This window comes from Narcine bancroftii, chromosome 1 (genome assembly GCF_036971445.1).
Source record: "Narcine bancroftii isolate sNarBan1 chromosome 1, sNarBan1.hap1, whole genome shotgun sequence".
Classification (NCBI taxonomy): domain Eukaryota; kingdom Metazoa; phylum Chordata; class Chondrichthyes; order Torpediniformes; family Narcinidae; genus Narcine; species Narcine bancroftii.
The window spans coordinates 296,515,078-296,534,527 of record NC_091469.1 but is presented as its reverse complement, the minus strand read 5'-3'; the positions used below and the strand labels follow the sequence as shown (position 1 = coordinate 296,534,527).

The following is a 19,450-nucleotide window of genomic DNA, read 5'->3' as shown; positions in this document are numbered from 1 at the left end:
CATGTGCAGTTGGGGAATTTAAATACTCACATTGATCTGGTGTTAAAACAAGAAAAATTATAATTTGATGCAATAATGAAAGTAATGGATTGTTGTAAAGACTAATTTGGTTCAGTAATGTGATTCAAGAAAGCTACCATCTTCACATGTCGCTCCAGACTAGACCCACACATGTAATTGACCCGTCGCTTCTTCTTTGGTTCAGAGACAATTAGGGAGAGAAATTAAATGCCAGAATTGCCAACATCTCACAAAACTCTTTATCTCCTTCAACTCTCTTGTTTATAACAACTATTCCCAGTTATTATTTTCAATAAATTCGAATTAAACATTCGAAGTGGCATGGTCAAGTTCAGATTAGGGTAATTTTGCTTTGATTTCTGTTCATTGTTCTTTGATCTGCTTAGTTCCCTGCAATACCCTCTATCTCTACCTTTGCTATTATAAAGTACACTGTTTAACTTGCTGAGTTTCTCCAGCATTGTGATTTTACTTTTCCCTGCAATGCTCTTATCCTCATCTGATCATAAATTGTCCATAAGAATGCCCCAATCTGTCCATGGTGGAAATTTAAAACGAAAACAATAACAAAATACAGTTGAGAGTGCAGCAATGTTCGAGGTCAACCTGTTTCTTGCATGATCCTTCAGTCCAAACGGTAATGCCTCTGGGAGCCCTCTGCGGGGCGCTGGTGCCCAATCGTTCTGGTTAACCAGGGGGCAGACAGTCTTGTCTGTGTAGACTCTCCTCGGTGGTGGGCGATATGACGCAGAGCGTGGGAAAGCTGGGCTGGTGCGGGCTGGAGGTGGCGGAGACGCGGTGGTGTCTTGTCGCTGTTGTGTACCTCTGCGAGAGGGGTTGTCGATCGGTGCGGGGATGGGTATGTGTTTGCCCTGCCTGGGAGGAGCGGCAGACGATGTGGTGCAGACGCCTGATCCGGTGAGGGGTTAGGGGGTGGCAGCGGCGGGGTGGGGGTGGGGGTGGGGGGTAGGGGTAGGTCCTAAGTCCTAGTTTGAGGTGGGAGGTAGGGTAGGGGAATGGGGGGAGGGGGATTGGGGAGGGGGAAGAGGGAGTGGGGTCAGGGAAGCAGACAGAATGGGGTTTGGAAGGGGAGAGAGTGGGATTGGGGCTGAGGAAAGAAAGGAAGGAATGTCTGGAAGGAGGATGAAGTCAGATGGATGTGGCTCTCTTTTGAGAGAGGATAGAAGGCAGGGGAGGTGTGGATCTACTGGGGTGTTAAGGTTTGGTGGATATTTACACCTGGGAATGTGACATGTCGAATGGGCTGATAGGAGAAAGATTTCTGGTTACCCTGCAAATTAGATGTTCAGAATGTTAGTATTGGAGTCTTCAGGTGAGACCAGAGTAGAGATTGGTTGAATGTTTAGCCCAATTGTAGTGCCTTTGGGACAAGGGAATTGTTTCCTTTCTGTTTACAGCCGATTGCCTTTTATTGGATTTCAGTGCCAGATATTTATGGCAAAAAAATATCTTCTCTGTTGTACTTTGGTCTATGACCTGCACTAAAGACTTGATGTGTAGTTCATGCAAATTAGCATATGCAATAAAACACCTGGTATTTGGCAACTACGGAGATTGGAAGATGCCGGATAAGTGAGTTTTCCAGTTGATTAAGGTTGTGTTGTGTGAATGGAGAACTAATAGCGAAGTGTGCTAATTTTAAATGTCCTTATTTTTTTTACCCATTTTTGTGCTTTTTTAAAATATTTGCTGGTTGCTTGAATTCAGGGTAATACGGATCTTACTGTAGTAAAGAGCATGAAACCTGTTGATGCCCAGACAATAACAGTACAAATGGTAGCACTTTTTACATGTATTAAAACCAAGATATATTTTGATTTTAATTCCATTTCCCTTTCCTTAACATGTCTGTTTGTGGTCTACTTTATAGCCCATTTGAGACCACACACATTAGAAGAACAACACCAACATCAATTTCCAGTAACCTTCCTGCCCCCTTGCTTTTCCTGATTCCTCTTGCCCCTTTCCTCCTCCTCCTCCTCTTCCTTTATTCCCTACCTCCTGCCCAATTGACCTTCCTTCTTCAAGCAATCATCCTTCTTTCTCTTTCTACTGGTTCCTCCTGTCAACCTCTTCTTCCTGTCACCTTTGTAGTTGCTGACTTAACATTTCTCCTGCCCACCTTCTTCCCCCTCTCACCTGAATACACCTTTCACCTGCCCAGCTTGTGCTTCGTCCTCTCCTATTTATTGAGGCTTCTGCCCTCTTTATTACATGAGGGCTTTTGGCCCTTTTCCATGGATCCTGCCTGACCTGAGTTCCTCTAGCACTGAGGGTCTCAGCCTTTTTCCACTCACATACCACTTTAGTAATCCTTATTACTATCGGTGCTCTGTGATTAGTAAGGGATTGCTTAAGGTGGAATGTGAGTGGGAAGGGAAGGTTGAGAATCACTGCTCTAGACCCAATTGTTACTGAACTATTTTCCTTGAGAGAAATTGTAATTGGCCCGTTTCCTTTGGAGTTATGAAACTTTGCACAGACTGAGTCAATTGGGTACGATTAAAACAGTGGTTTTCAAACTTTTTCTTTCTGCTCACATTACCACCTTAAGCAATCCCTTACTAATCACAGACCATCAATGGCATAGGGAATACTTAAAGTGATATGTGAGTGGAAAGTAAAAGGTTGAGAACCACTGACCTAGCACTTTGTGTGTCACTTTAGCATTTACTACATGGTAAAACTGCTATCTGTTCTAGGTATACACATATGAGCAAATAAATGAGATCTTGCTGGCAGTGATTAACTGTTCCAAAGTGTTACACCTCTAGTAATTCCTCTCTTTGTGCTGTGTTCTACATGGAACACTTAATCTTGATTCATTTAAATGCTGAGACTGACATTTTAAATATAACATGCAAAGCATAACTTTGCTGTTCAACAAATATACTAAATACTCCTGTCACTCATTCCAAGTTTCCAATCCAGTTTCGGGGTGCTTAAAAATTATTTGTGGAACTTAAAGAGCAACTGATATAGAAATACAGAGGATGGTCAAGAAATGTATCTATCACTTGAAATATATTCTTCATCTTCAGTGGCGAATTCTCAAGTTCACCCATGTCAGAGTGAAGAAATCACTTGGCGGGAGCATCTTGCTCTTCTGAGTTGATGCCATTTTATTTTACTCGTATTTTCATGACCTGCCATTGGAAAATTAATTTTCCTGCAATTAATACATTGGTCCCCTGAATAGGCAGGAATTTGTATGGGCGACCTGATAGTATTTTAGTGAATAGAAATTATTCCCATTGGCAAAAAGGTTGAAAACTGGAAATGGAGGTAATTTGTAAAAGAACCAAAGTGACTTGAGGGAATCCACTGCCAGGGGTGGTTGTGAAGGCAAATTTAATTATGCATTCAAATTTTCAAAGGGAGCTGGATACATTTTTAAAAAAATAAAATAAAATTGCAGGGCTAAGGGGCAAGGAAGTGAGGTGAGGTGAATTGCATTTGCATGCAGCCAGAAAGAAGTTGGCAGAGCTCACAGTGGCCTCCTGTGCTGCAGTCGTTCTATGTTTTTAGGGAATGTATACACAATTTTGTAATGCTAATGTAGGTTAGAAATTAACTTTTATTTAACCAAAATCCAAAGACTTGAAACTGTTTAAAGAGATCAAAACAGTTGATGAATTAATATGATCTGTTTACATGTGGTGGTATATGAAAGAAAATGAACATCAACTTGCATGTAATTGACTCTGGTGGGTCAGCAAACACTTGATTTAGAGGAAAGTTTAATCACTGTAGTCAGTCTTTAAATTGAGCTAAAATGATTGGCTTTGGCTCAATCATGATTCTCCTTGAGCAAGTATCTAATCCAAGGTTTTTTTTCCCCTGTGGTATAAATTGATGATCAATTCTAACTGTTTCCTGTCACTGGAAATGTTTGCAAGAAACTGATTTTAAAAAAATTTAGAATTTGAACAATAATGTTTTGTGTTGTACAGATTGCAATACCCATTATTCATCATGCATTCCTTTGCAGTTGTTTGTGAAGGACTTTGAATTAAAGCCTGATGTATTTTGATCATGTGTTCTGATTAGGAAAACTGTATTTTGGTTCGTCCAAGATAAATCTACCGACGCTGAATCTGGAAACCAGAAAAAGCTAGAAATACACAGCAGGTTGAGCTGCGTCTCTGAAATAGACATTCCCAATATTCCATGTCGAAAATCTGATAAAGGAATTCTTGTTTGGGGCGCTGTCAGAAACTCACTTGCTTCTAATGCAACAAATTCTGAGTTTTATTTGATTTTCAAAGGATGCGCAGGAGAAAGTTTCAAAACCTCTTCTGCTGAAGCGTATCGCTATGGAACTTCAGGGTTTGGCCTTGATTTAGTAGGTTGTTGTCTGTTACCCGCTACCTCTCTCCTGTACTTTGTTTTCCCGCAGTTAGAGAACCTGCTTATGATGATGATGTCAGTTGCTGGAGTTATGTTTGCTAATGCAGTCGTGGAAATAAATGGAGTGTGGGGGAAGATCAAGTACAAGTTCTCGTGGTGCCATGGTGTTGAGGATCATTGTACAAGAGGTGCTATCACTAGTTCTCACTAGGCCATTTCAGGTCAGGCCTCCGCCTTGAGGCCGGCTATGGGAGTAGATGGAAAACTAAGAACTTACCTTTCAGACAGCAGCCCTAAAAGGCTGCTCCAGCATCTCATTCATATTCAGAGGCACCTTGTAGCGCCCTCTGGATCCGACAGAGGTGGGGCGACTGGTGCCGTAGCGCCACCCATCATAAGTAGGAGGCAGAGCATTGGCTCTCTTCCCTATCCATAATCCCCCAGGCAGTTGAAACCACTCTGTGGTTCCCAGAACAGCCGCATAGAACAACCCCGCAGGCTGAAGCGATTTGATGTGGCTGTCTCAGCTCACTGGCCGCCTCCTGCCTGCCACCCCTGCCTTGGAGGGAGAAGAGTGAGTGGGGAGATGGGTCATGGGCTGACGGCATCATCAGCCCACCCCTAACCAGCGGCTGCAGATTCAGTTCAGGCAATGGAGTGCAGCACTTCGCCGAATCGGTGCCTCAGAGCCAGCTATGGCGCATTCAGGAAGGTATGTCTTTAGCCGTAAGGGTGAAGAACCTCCGCCTTTACAAACAAGTGTTTGGTCTATCTGAAAGTGCCTACTGATTGTGGCCTGTGGAATAAACAGTCATGGATCTAATTGCAGGGGAGTGTTGTATATCTTGGGGATAGCATTAGTAGGTTTTGCAGTCAGGAAGTATAAGGTCAGAAATAGGCAATGTAGATAAAGTAATGGTAATCAAATTATGAATTCCTATTTGGTTTATTTTGCTGTTGGGTAATTATAGGTTTGAACATGAATCTACATATATCTACATAATCTACATATTGATTAAATTATTCCAATTAGTGGGTTTTGCCTGACATGGAAGTTATTGGTTCTTTCCAGTGAAAACAAACATCTTCTAATTTGCAAAGTAATTTCAGGTGGGTGTGAAACAAAGATGAGGAACATGTGTATAGGCTGTTGGAATTTAATCGATTTAAAACTGTGACTTGCAAAATGTATGAAAATCTACCTGTTCTTACTACAATTCTAATTGTAACACCATTTCATATTGTAAATGAACTATTAATATCTTCTTGGAATAGTATAGACATGCCGAGGTTGGGTGAACAATTACAAGATCAAGTTTGATTGATTATTTCAAGCTTTACAGGCAGGTGAAAATAATGTTTGTGGTCTGTGTATCAAATGTACCATATGAGTTGATGTATTTTGATTTATTTTAATTATCTAGGATACAAGAAGGAAACAGCTAGCAGAAGCTGCTGAGAAACGCCAGAAAGAGGTAAGAATGCTAATTAGCATTGTTTTTCTGAAATATTTTGACAATAACGTGACAATTTTCAGATTTTTTAACTGAAGTGTAAAACCTACAAGGAGCAGTTTTTGCAAAAGCTTTAAGATGATAATTATACTAATGTAAAGGCTGCACTAAGCAGTCATTGTTTACTAATGACAACAAATTCAGAACTATCCAAATTAGATGCATTAAATAGAAGGCAAAAGTGCTGATGGCTTATCATTTATTCTCTATTGTTGGAACTTTGATATTGATCACCAATAATATTGAGCTAAGTCTTTATGGTCCAGGCTTGTGTCCACGTACTTTTCAGCACTGACTTTGAAGGGGGAACATGATGGCCTGAAGCAGCTTTGTCTAAAAAAAAATGACAGTGCTGGTGCAGACCCAGGGGAGCGGAGACAATGCTGCTCAGCAGAGCCCTGCTGTTGGCTCTGTATAGGGTTTAAAGGCCTGTTAATGGAGCTGACAGTTTTTAAAAATTCTGCAATTACATGTCCTTACCAAAGATGGCATTGCTATGCTGCAAGTGTACCATGATGGTTGGCAGGCTCTAGGGGAGCAGTGGACTGGCCCAGAGCACCAGAAACTGAGAGAACACCTATTTAGAAGAAAAAGCATAGGAGATGACCCTGCAGGATGGTAACTATGACAGCAGACTAGTGAGGGAGCTCAGCGGTTAAAGGACCCGCAGGCTGTGAACTTCTGGCAGCTTATGATTGTATTTTTAAAGTATTACTACATAACAGTAGAAGGAACCTTCTATTGCGTGGACACGAAAGTGCTGCTGTAGGCTTTCATATCTGGCAAAACTTTGTTTCCCTGAGATGTCAATGACATTTGGAAATTTTTCAAAATCTTTCAAAGTAACCTCTTCAAAAGTCAAAACAATATTTACCAAAATAACTTTGCCTTTGTTTTGTTAATATTTGATCTATAATCACAATTTTAGCCAATGGTTTAGTGTTCTTGCATCAGGTCCAACCTGGCAAAGGATCCAGAAGTGAAATTCTGGGGAATCTTGGCAAGATGCTGGATTCCAGAGTAAGCTGGGAAATTCAGAATCTTTCTTCACCAACATTTGTGCAGAACTTCGGGTTTTCCATTTCAATTGGAATTGGCATAATTTACCAGTGTTATCCAATTCTAAGGGGCAATATTGTGTATGATACTTAATTTGATGTTTGCAAAACTAATATCATTACATTTAGACATCATTCAATCCTCACATGAAAGATGACAATTTTTGGCTTCTCATAATTTTCTGTCCTATGAAGTTGGACATTAGGCAGTGGATGTTGTGCGAACACCATATCAAGTATTTAGCAAAGCTATATGGAATACTATAGTGTAGCAGTAAACTTTTTATTTGTAAGTAAGGATTAGCATGGGGACTGACATGGGGCTGTGGAGAGAGAACGGAGCAATGAGATCAGTGTGGGGCAGTGGGATCAGTTTGGGTATACAATGTACAATTTCCTATAGAAAGTGATCGCTTTTTTAAAATTGCTGCAGACTTGCTTACAGTAAGTGAATAAGTATGGGACCATGGACATGTATGTGGTCGGACATTGCCCGAATTGACACTAAGTGGTGCATTGCTGTAACACACTCTTTATAGCAAAACATTGTTTTGCAAATCGAAGCCATATTGTCTAAAGTGTAAATGACATCATTGTAGAAATTTGTAAATTAACCATTTTTAAATCAAGGAATTGCTGTTCATTCTGAACCATTCAGTTGACAGCATGTTGGCTAATACTCTTGATTCTGCGTTTACCAGAATATCATTCAAAGCTAAATTTGTATATTCTGGAATAAGGCTAGTGTTTCCAAATCAGGATTAACATCTATTTTGACTACTTGCTCTGAATTTTTTCGTGGGATTGAATTGTTTGTTATTTGGAAGGCTTGGCTGGAGCTTTGAAGTTAGGGTAACCTTGGAGAATTATATAAAATTATGATGCAAAGATGAGGAAAACTCACATATTTTCCCAGGGAAGGGTGCTTAAGACTTGAGGGCATAGATTTAAGATGAGAAGGGAAAGGTTCAAAGCAGATTTGAGTAACATTAAAACACTCTGGTTGAGGATATTGTTACAAGTTGTCAGAGGAAGTGGTAAAGATGGGCACGATTAACGTTTAAGACATTTGGACAAGAACTTGGATAGGAAAGATTTGGATAGAGATACGTAATGCACAGCTAAATGACACTAGCTCAGATGAGCACATTGAGCTGAAGGGTTGGTTTCTATGCTATGATTATGCCCTGTGTAAATTGATAGTTAACCACCTAAAGTTAATGATTTCCAAGAATGGTTATGTTATTCCTGTATGTCAGCATACTCTCAATTGTGCATCTATAGAAATCCAACAGTATTCATAGGCAGAGGTGCATCTTCCTGATGCATCTCAAAAAATAAAGACCTGCCTTTTTGATCAAAATTAATGAATTCAAGAAGCAAGTGAGATCAGCAGAGATTTTGTCCCCAGGGATTTAAAGCTCTAAATGCTCCACCGCCACTCCATTGATGTAAATCGGGCTGTGAGTGTGGCTTTCTGTCCATCTAAAACCACAGTGATCTCCTTTGACGTTTGGGTATTGAGTAACAGATTGTTCTTGGCACATCACAAGGCTAGGTGTTGAACCTCACCCCTATAGGGAGTTTTGTTGTCCCCTGTAATCAGGCCTACCACCATGGTGTCGTATGCGAACTTAATAATTAAGTTTGTACTATACATAGAAATGCAGTCAGAGGTAGGAGGGGGTGCAGCACGCAACCCTGGAGTATTCTGGTGTTCAAGGTGAGAGTGGAGGAAAAAATATTGCCCATCCTAACAGACTGAGGTCTTTTAGTAAGGAAATCCAGAATCCAGGCACAAAGGGATGAGCTGATATCGTATAAACGAAGTTTGGTTATCAGTTTTAATGGTACAACAGTGTTGAAAGCCTAACTATAATTGTTGTCTACCATTCCAACATAAGAGTTACGGCTCTCAAGGTGATTCAAAGTTGAGTGTACCACTGTTGAAATGGCATCCTCTGTCGGCCTGTATAACGATAGGTAAATTAATGCTGATCCATAGTGGCAGGCAAACAAGATTTCAAGTGAGATAGAACCAACTTCTCAAAACACTGCAGTGATGGGTGTAAGTGCAATTGGATGGTAGTCATTTAGACTCATGGTGGTAGAATGCTTCGGCACAGGCACAATTGTAGCAGTTTTAAAGCTTGTTGGAACAACAGCTTGGGACAAATTGAAAATGTCCCTGAAGACCCCAGCCAGCTGTTCTGCACAGGCTCTAAGCACACAACCAAGGATGCCATCCGGTCAAGCTGCCTTCTGTACATTCACCCTTCTAAGGATGGTCCATACATCTGTAATGGAAATTGAGAGAGGTAGTTTGTTCAGTAAAACATCCACCTTGAAAGGGACTTTCTTTTTCTCTCGATCAAAACAAGCATAAAAATAATTAAGCTCCTCAGAGAATTTTAGGGGGTCGCATCTAGAAACAAGCGCTATACCAGATGATTTGTAATCTGTGATAATGTATATTCCATGCCACATGCGCCTTGAGTCCGAGGATATAAGCTGCTCTTCGATCTTCTGTTCGTATATAACGACGAACCTCACTGTTCATCTGTGGTTTCTATTTTAATTTTCTTCTGCGATGTGACTCCATCCACACCTATTTATATACTCAATAAAGAGTTGGTGTATACATCGACATCAACCTGAGAGTCTACTGTGGCACGAGCAGCAAACATACTCCAGTCTGTATTTTGAAAATGTTTCTGAAGAACAGAGTCAGCCCCCTCCAGCCAGATTTAACAGTCTTAGTTACAGGTTTAACCCATTTGATGATTGGGCTGTACTTGGGAATCATAATCAGTGAAAGATGGTCAGACTGATCCAAGTGAGGGAGGATAGTGGTTCTGTACACGTCAGCCACATTTATGTAAACCTGATCCAAGTTTTTATTCCCTCTTGTATTACATGTTGCATTTAGATGAAATCTTGGGAGCACAGAGAGTAAATTAAAGTGATTAAAGTCTCCAGACACAATAAAGGCACCATCTGGATGTTATGTCAGCAACTGTCCAATAGCAGCACTAAGGACTTTCACAGGCTATCCGGAGCTATATATAAACTGCTACAGTGATGATACAAGTAAATTCTCTTGGTAGATAAAAAGGCCTGCCCTGATACTCAGATACTCCAAAGCTAGATTAAATCTCGAGCCAACAATTAAAATATAACAATAAGTTTTCAAAGATTGTGGTCATTTCAATAGAAACTGAGTTAACAGGTAAATCCAGCATTTGCAAACTTAGTTTGATTTATTTAATTAGTTATTAGTCATTTTAGTTACTGGTATTTGTATCGAATTCTATTCCCTCAGCCCTACCACTGCTATTTCTCCCTTGGTACTCAATGTCCACCTATCTTTAAATTTACACAAAATATGGGAGAAACTTAGCAAATTACTCAGTGTTCTTTATGTAGCAAAGATAAAAATACACAACAACGTTTCAGGTCTGAGCCCGTCCTCAATATATTTGCTCCTCCCCCTTCTAACTGCCACACCTTCTCCATTCAGAGTGTTAACACCCCTATCACTTCTCAGCTTTTTACTCTAGCGCCCTCCTACCCTTATCCACCAAAGACCTCTTGCCTATGGCCCTGTAATCCTATCCCTGCCCCTCACCCCCACTATTTTGTTCTGGCACTTGCTTTTGGCTCAGGAGCAAAACACACAAGTCTGAAAACACCATGATTGAAGTAAAAACACAATGCTGGAGAAACTCAGCAGGTCAGTGAACTTTATATAGCAAGAATAAAGATGCCTAACCAATGTTTTGGGCTTGAGCCCTTAAATCAAGGTGAAGGGCTTGAGCCCTTAAATCAAGGTGAAGGGCTCAAGCCTGAAAAATTGGTTATGTGTGGCGGTTCACCACGAGGCAGGTGAACTGGCCCCACTTGTAAGCCACGCGGCGGGGCAGTGCCCCCAAAATGGTGCCGTCAGGGGGGTTCCCTTCCTCCCAGCACGGGGCTCAGAACCCCACGCTGAGGGACCACGTGACGCCTTGGTGACGTCAGCGTCCTCCAGCATGGTTCTCAGCCAGATCCGGGCTGGGAGTATGTACAGCCCAGCACCCTGCAATAAACTAGTCTGCTCACTGAGGTCAACCCGTCTGATTGTGTGTGTTCTTCCAGGAACAGTGTAGCTGACACTACATATGTATCTTTATCTTTGCTATATAAAGTACTGTGCTTGACCTGCTAAATTTCTCCAGCATTGTGTTTTTTGCTTTTGGCTCATACCTTGAGGAAGGGATCAGGCCCAAGACGTTGGTTATGATTCATTGCTACATAAATAATGCTGTATGACTTGCTGAGTTTCTCCAGCATTTTGTGTAACCTACAATCACTGTGTTTGCATATTTTGGTGCTTAACCCTATCTTTAAATTGTTGTTTATTCCTTGAGGTAATTCTTTGTCTTGTGCCTATTGTTGCATCTTCTCATGTATCCAGTCTCTGGTACCTTTAGAGAGCTTAAAGGTTTTTTTCAAAAGTTAGGCCCACCATTTTAATGCCATGTTTGAATATTTTAAGTTTAAGTTCATTTATTCTTGGGTACCAAGATGCAGTGACTTGTTGTTTTGTGAGCAATTCAGTTGGACATCTCGTATGTAGTGCAAGTAAGAAACAGCTCAAAAGTGTGAAATTACAGGGAGAAATCAGTTAGTTTGGAGCAAACGCAGCACACTTTTACTAGTTGGGGTTCATTCTGGAGTCTAAAAAGAAACACCTTGAACCTTGTGGAGCGTGATCTATACTTCTTCCTGTGAGGGGGGAGGGTGGTGTTAGTGAGGTGAAAAGTGTGTGCCTGGAATGAAATGAGTCTTTTTAATATGTTGGTTGCTTTTCCCAAGGCCGCTGAAGTTGTAAACTGAGTCAATGGAGGTGAGGGGCTATGTTATGATCTGAAATGTATTATCGGCTGTCTGCAGTTTGTTGCAGTCTTGAGCAGACCAGTTGCCATCCCACACGGTGATGCACCCTGATAGGATGCTTTTAATTGCACACCTGTTAATGTTGTTGACGGATACAGATGCTAGATTTTCTTGTTCTTTAGATAGTTGCTTCTCTTGGAAAAGCAAGAAAAAAAATACAAGGAACGTCGAGCCGGAACGCTGCACAACCCTGTACGGCCCCTCGTATGGTTGCTGCAGAGGTGCCGCGGTTAGGCAACATCAAACGAAAACGTACTCCACGGAGAGCAGTTCGCCGCGAACTTGAGATGGCAGGTGCCATGCCTGAGTGGCGGTGGGGGTTCAAATAAGTCCAAGCGTGCCCTGAGGTGAGGAAGTAGTTTGTGTGGCGACTGCTGGGGATTGTGAGGTCCGTTGACGAACTCACCAGGTAATGCCAGCGGCGCACCGTAGACCAGCTCAGCTGATAACACCTGCAGATCTTCCTTGGGAGTGGAGCGGATACCCAGGAACACCCAAGGCAGATCTTCCGCCCAGTTGGGGCCAGTGAGGCGGGCCATGAGCGCCGACTTAAGGTGGCAATGCAGACGTTCGACCAGTCCATTGGCTTGCGGTTGGTAGGCCGTGGTGCAGTGTAGCTGGATCCCCGACCTGTTGGCGAGCTGTGCCCAGAGCACAGATGTGAACTGGGCACCCCGATCGTTGGTGAGGATATGCGGGACGCCGAACCGGGCAACCCAGCCATGCAACAGTGCTCAGGAGCAGACGTCAGTGGAGGCGTCTGGCATCAGGATTGCCTCGGGCTAGCAAGTGGAGCAGTCCACCATTGTAAACAGGTAATGGTTGCCCCGGGAAACTGGTAAGGAGCCGACGATGTCCACGTGAATGTGGCTGAACCGTTCCTGGACGTGCTCGAACACCTGTAAGAGCGCCCTGGTGTGCCTGTGCAGCTTGGACGTCTGGCAATGGGTGCATGTACTGGCCCAGCCCGTGATCTGCTTCCGCAGCCCATGCCATATGAACCGTTCTGCCACTATCCGGACCGTTGACCTGATGGACAGATGTGAAAGGTCGTGGATGTGACAGGAGACCTGCCTGTGCACTGCTAGGGAACCACTGGCTGCGGGGTGTCCAAGGAGATATCGCACAGAACGGTGCTTCCGCTGCTCGGAGTTGGGAGGTCTCGGAACTGCAGACCCGTGATAGCAGTCTTGAAGACCCTTGTCTCCACATCAGATTCCTGATCCCAGGCGAGCTGGACGAAGTCCAGGCTGGGCGTCAGCACGTAGTTGGCTGGTCGCAAGAGTGCATCAGCAACCACATTGCCCTTCCCCACCTTGTGCCGAATGTCGGTGGTAAACTCCGACACGAAGGAGAGGTGACACTGCTGGCGGGCCGACCAGGGATCCTTTGCCATCACAAGCGCCTGGGTGAGGGGTTTATGGTGGGTGAAAATGGTAAAAGTCTTCCCCTCGAAAACATAGCGGAAATGCCGCACCGCCAGGTACATGCCCATTAACTCGCAGTCAAAGGCACCATACTTGCGTTCTGGCAGACGGAGCAGGCGGCTGAAGAATGCCAGCGGATTCCAATGTCCATTCACCTGCTGCTCCAGGATGGCACTGACGGCTGTGGCACAGGCATCGACAGTGATTGCCATATGCAGATCAGTGTGTGGGTGGGCGAACATGTTGGCCCTCGCGAGGGCGTCCTTGATGGCTTCTGGGTTCCAAGCGAGCATCTTGTGCTTGGCTGCGATGAGGGCGAACAGCAGCTGCAAGATGCGCGCAACTCCTGGGATGAAGCGGTTTTAAAAGTTGACCATACCCGCGAACTCCTGCAGCCCTTGGAGGCTGTCCAGGCGTGGGAACTCCCTAATAGAGGCGACCTTCGCAGCGGCAAGCGTGGCTCCTTCGGCCGTGATGGTACGGCCCAGGAAGTGCATGAACTCTTTCCCAAACTGGCACTTGGCCGGGTTGATGGTAAGGCCGAAGTTGGCCAGCCGTGAGGAAATGGCATATAGGTGGGCCTAGTGTTGCGCTCGGTCCTTGCTGGCAATGAGAATGTCCAAATAAATAAAGACGAAATCTGGAAGTGGACTGTCTTGTCTCCATATGTCCGGATTGCCATTTCGTTGGCCTCATGGAGGGGAGGTCCACGAGGTCCATTCCTGGATTTGACAGGTATGGCCGGTATGACGCTGATCTGGGCCCCAGTGTCGACGAGGCACCCCCAGCTGCTGACTGAGTCCTGCAGGTAGAGGAGGCTACCTTGGCCAGCTGCCGCAGCCATTATCAGCGGCCGGCCTGATCATTTCCCTGGAATGAGCAGGGCTGATGACACTTCCGAGCCTTGGCTCCCCAGCGCTGATGGTAGAAGCAGAGGCCTGAAGCGGATGCTGTGGCCTTGGTTATGCTCTTGGGGGACCCTGCAGGGGCCGGGTGCTCTACCGCAGCGCTAGTAATGTGCTTGGTGTGGTCGTGCCCGTGCCTTGTGACCTGCTGGACCACTGAGCCTTCCAGGGGTCATGCGAGCCATAGCACTTGGGCCTTCTGGGCGACCTTCCTCGGGTCGGTGAAGCTCTCCTGGACCAGCAGCAGCCGGATGTCCCTGGTAATATGGTTGAGGAAAATGCACTTAAAGAGTGGGCACTTGGTGTGCTCACCCATGAGCGCGAGCATCTCGTCCATCAGCTCCATCGGGAACTTATCCCCCAGGGTGTCGAGGTGCAGCATCCGAGCGGCACGCTGGTGTCTGGATAGTCCGAGGGACCCGGTAAGCACTCGCTTGATGGTCTCGTATTTGTCCTCGGCGGGTGGGTGCTGAACAATTTGCAGCGCGCGTCTGGCGGTGGCCTGGTCCAGGGCAGTGACCATAGACAAAATCTGGCTGAGGTGAAACTGGGCCTCCACGTGGCTGAACTCGGTCTCCTGCTCCTGAACTCAGAATTCAGACAGCTTTATGGCTATAGCACTGATCCCAGGCTCGCTCATGATGGGTTCAAAGATACTTGAACCAGTTGGGGTCACCAATTGTAGCGGCGGCTACACTGCTCCAGCAATAACGCACACAACCAGATGGGTTGAGCTCAGTGAGCAGACTAGTTTATTGCAGGCTGCTGGGCTGCACTTAAACTCCCAGCTCGGTCCTGGCTGAGAACCGCGCTGGAGGGCGCTGATGTCACCCAGGCGTCACGTGGTCCCCCAGCGCAGGTTTCCGAGCCCCGTGCTGGAAGGATAAGAAACCCCCAACGGCGTCATTTTGGCCGACTGCCCCGCCGCATGGCTTACAAGCGGGGCCAGTTTGCCTGCCTTATGGTGAGTCGCCACAGAACAATGTAACGTGAATGTTTAGGGGCAGAAATCCTTGCGTGCAGTCAATGCATTGGAGAATGGTGGGTGTGTGGTTTCTGATTTTCTGAAGTGTTGGCATATTTCTTGACAGCACTTCACAAACCTCTTCTTGAAATGACAAATGTTTGTTTTTAATTGTGTCTGTGTATCTTGTGCAACAATGCTGCCATGCACCTCTTCTGATCCAGAACTACTTTCCTTGGAGGATTTAAGTTTATGTTGTATCATTGTGTCTAAAATGTGGAAATTTCTCTCTTTTAAGAATGTACACCGAGGCATTAAGAATCCAGAATCTGTAGAACGAAAGAAGAAAAAACAGGAGGAGATGGAAAAGCAGCAGATGAATTCCTCGTCTACAGGAGGAGGTGGAGGCCTCCGGGTAAGAAAATGTTCATTCTAAATCAAAGAGTGGGAATTTGCCATTTGATTTAAATAAATATTTTGGGGTAGGTCTTGGATTTGGGTATCGGCTTTGCTCAGTGGACAGGTCTGCTTCTAAAACCTAAGTGTTTAATTTCTCTACCCAAAGCCAAATCAAAGTTGGCCAGATTTCAGTGCCTGAATAATGGTGATGTCAGTACCAATCACCATTATGTTTGCATAAACGTTAAGCAATTGCAAGTGAAAAAGGGCTGTGGGATTAACTGTCAATGTTTAACTTGTGCAGCTTCACAAAACATTTTCTTTTGCATGCTAGAACAAATAAAACTAAATTCACCTTAGAAAACTCGCAGAAAAATACCGGTATTTTTAAATGTAATAACTACTGTTGGTCAATCTCTGCCATAGAAAATTAAATACAGTGGAGTGTTCCATTAGATTTTAATTGGAAATTATCTAAAATGTGTTAAAGTTTGAAAGGAACACTCTCCTCTTGTTCATTCTTAATCCAGCCTGCTGTACCTAATTAAAAATTGAGTTCACCTGTTGTAACATCCACATCAACTTTTTTGCTATTATGTCATTCTTTAGCCTGGTTAAGAAAGAACTTGGAGCTCATATATCCACTTTCTTCCACTGTCAGCATCTTGTGACACAAAATATTTAAAAACCTTAATCGTGTGTAAACCAATATAGTTGAGAGACCTATTGCAGCAGAATCTGGCACCCATTGCATAATGGTGATGGTGGTGTATTGTCTTTCATAGTCAGTTTATTACCGCTGAATCAGTTGTGTGTCAATTGCAAGAGTCTGGTTGCAATAGTGGAGTTTTAAAAGTACAGTGATTTTAAATAAATCAATTCTGAATGAGTAAACCTTGCATTTTGTAGCTTTAATGCTTTGGACTCCCATTTCCTGGGACTACCAACAAGCGCATATACTCCTAGTTTTCCAGGACTGGTCTTGCACCTCACCACATATTGTACTTTATTGTAAAGGTTTGCCCATGGACCCAGTCTGGGCTATGTATGATGAATAGTTTAAAACAGCCAGAGACCAAAGGGTTAATCAATGTGCAAAAAAACTCATTTGTTTGTTTTCCAAAATATATTTTTTCTTTTAAATTTTATAAATTTTTCAATCTTCATTGAATAGTTTTATCATATTCTTTTTGGATCAGTACTATTCCAAAGACTGTGCAGAAGCTTTGGGACTTGAGAAGCAGTAAATTCAGCAAAAATTGTAGAAGTACTGGGTGTCCTTGGGGAGTCCAAGGAAGTGCTGATCCATATATGATTAAGCTGTTGGCCCAATCATATATCCAAATATACTTATACTGAATGGGAAATAAATAGTTATCAGCCAGTCTCTTTTTTTTAAAATACTGTGATTTGTACTTATGGGTACAGTTGGGGGAGAAACAAACAGCAGAGGGAAAGTGGTAGAAAGTGGGGAGGGACATTCCTTCATTATTAAGTCCTGAGGAATATTTCTGTATGTTTGCTGTCACATTCAAGTAACTAAAGATACTTCAGTAGCTGGTGCTCCCTGGCGCCGGATCTAGTCAAATCAGCTGGCAATAGCTCAGGACAAACTGGGTTTGTAACATTAGCTTGGTGATTAATTCTTTATTTGCATTTGCAAGGATTAATGGTTATTTCTGGCATGGTGATGCCAGTTGCCACAGCCTTTAGAGCCTTCCACAGGGTAGGTAATGCGCAACTAGTTGGAAATGTGTACAGTTTCTGCACACAAAAAACAATGAGACTATATACTTGTGTAATAGTTGAGTTTTTGGGGACCAATTTCTTGGGTCAAATTTTTGGGTTCAACTTTTACACAGTAAGAAGAAGAACACAAAATAAACGAGCTGCCTACTAAGAAGAAATAAACATCTGGTTAACTGGTCTGTTGACATATTCCAATCTGAGTATGTAAACTATGAATAAACTACCAACAGCTAAAATATTAAAATAATAGTAAAGGGTTAGCAATTCATGTAGTTCTCCTCCTCTTTCTGCAGACCTCCCAATTTTTCATGTGATATTTTGGAACCCACATAGTATTGGTCATAGCAGTAAGAGTATTATGACCAGCCAGGTGTGTGTTATGAATTGCACCTTTCACCCACAGTTAGTTATAATTGTGCTTTTCTTTTTTTATTCCAGTGGCAAGTTGGCTAAAGGATCTGAAGAGCTGATGAGTGGTTTCAAGACAGCCAATGTAGCATTGACCTTGTTGGCCCCAGTTACTGAGGCGTGGCTTTCAGTGTTGTGTGGTTAGAAAGATTCAGAAATGTGCCATGCTGCTTTACATTGAATGTTCTATACAAAAGCTTTCTGTATTCCTACAGAAAGGTACAATGTTTCTTGCAGTAATTTAAAAATCTGCCTATTAATATTTCATTGACCAACCCAGAATCTTACAAAACTGAAAGCTACTCATAACTTCGATGTTGCTCGCCCAGAGTGCTTTAGTTTGCTTGCGTCATAGATAATACTACTGAATATTTATTTTCTATGTATTGCCATTATTTATAGACCAGTGTTGATTGTAGATAATTTTGCTGATTCTTTATTAGCCAAGGTTTTCTATATTTATATAAAAGAATTCTAGACCTTTGTGCCTTGGAGAGGTGTGTGATAACAAGTTTTCTTTCACTGTTCTAACTTAATTACTAAAATTGCATTATTATAGGGGTGTCGCGTAATTTATTCTGCCAATGTTTTCTGCTGAAAAATTGTGGATTCTTGTTAAGCCAGATCACTACACTCAACCCATTTAGGAACAATACATTTTCAGAACTAAATTAAAAAAATCTATTTGTGATACTGATTGAATGTTCTTGTCTTGAATTTTGAGGCATAATTGGTTAGTAAATGAACACTTGATTTTGGAATTTTATTAATGCAAGAAATACCAATTCATTGTAAAGATAAGTGTATGAATATGAAAACTACTTGGTGTCCCTCTGCAGAATTTTCACCTTGCAGTGTCTTCCGAAGCAGACTTTTGATTTTTGCCTATTTTGTTCTTTTAGCACTTGACAAGGATGCTGAGGCCACTTCTAATAGGGTGCCTTCAATTCTACCTTGCTTATTTCTTTCTAACAGTGTCCATAATTTCTTATGTAGTTCTGACAAAACTTCAAAATGGTACTGAAAATGCCAATTAAACACGAAGAGCAGTTATATACTTGAAATTTTGTGGTGTCTTATTGGCAAGAATTTAGGAGAATAAAGTGAGGGTAGCAAACGCTGAAAAATGACAATTCCTCAACAGGAATAGTATTATACTATACATTTTTATTTTTAAAGAGAATCTTTTTTCAAAGATACGGCCCTTGATATGCTCAAAAGTATTGTCTTGTATCAAATTAAAGTCCTTTGAGTTAAGCTAAACCTTTAGACTCCATCTGGAAACCACAAAAGCTTGAGGGAATACAGAAAATTGTTAATAAAATGGTTCAAAGTACAGGATTAGTTGGAGTCCTGGGGGGGATTAATCAAGATGTTATTTCCCACCCCCCCTGTTGCCTTTCCCCCAGCTCTGATCTCCCCTTTTCCCTCTGTCTCCTTTCACAGAGCTAAAATCAATCCTCACCTCTGCTCTTATCTAATTAACACCTTTTGCTCTGGACTCCTCCTCCACCCAGTCTTCAGTCTTTATTCTCCCACCTTCCTGTCTTTTGCTTATTCCTTGAAGAAGGGCTCTGGCCCAAAACATCAGTAATATATATTTTACCTTCTATGGATGGTGAAAGACCAGCTGAGTTCCTCCTGCATTTCAGTGTATTTTTACTGCAATCACAGCATCTGCAAATTTTCGTATTTC

At 42.8% G+C, this 19,450-nt stretch overlaps 1 protein-coding gene across 2 annotated transcripts; it reads left to right on the top strand.

Annotated features, from left to right (window-relative positions):
* Positions 1-762: 762 nt before the first annotated feature.
* On the top strand, positions 763-18,807 carry svip (small VCP interacting protein). 2 transcript variants are annotated; one of them, XM_069905064.1, is made up of 4 exons: positions 763-880; positions 5,817-5,867; positions 15,497-15,613; positions 17,785-18,807. In XM_069905064.1, the coding sequence occupies exons 1-4, from the start codon at positions 764-766 to the stop codon at positions 17,797-17,799; spliced, it is 300 nt and encodes a 99-aa protein (XP_069761165.1). In that variant the 5' UTR covers position 763; the 3' UTR covers positions 17,800-18,807. The 2 variants fall into 2 exon arrangements, with proteins under 2 accessions (XP_069761165.1, XP_069761170.1); XM_069905069.1 differs by having other exon boundaries at positions 763-939; positions 17,785-18,520.
* The last annotated feature ends 643 nt before the right edge of the window (positions 18,808-19,450 follow it).

Bases quoted from the DNA above. Each gene is read 5' to 3' on its own strand.
- svip (XM_069905064.1), top strand. From the start codon at position 764: ATGACGCAGAGCGTGGGAAAGCTGGGCTGGTGCGGGCTGGAGGTGGCG. The intron at 881-5,816 runs GTATGTGTTTGC...TTAATTATCTAG, and splicing joins GTCGATCGGTGCGGGGATGG to GATACAAGAAGGAAACAGCT. The intron at 5,868-15,496 runs GTAAGAATGCTA...CTCTCTTTTAAG, and splicing joins CTGAGAAACGCCAGAAAGAG to AATGTACACCGAGGCATTAA.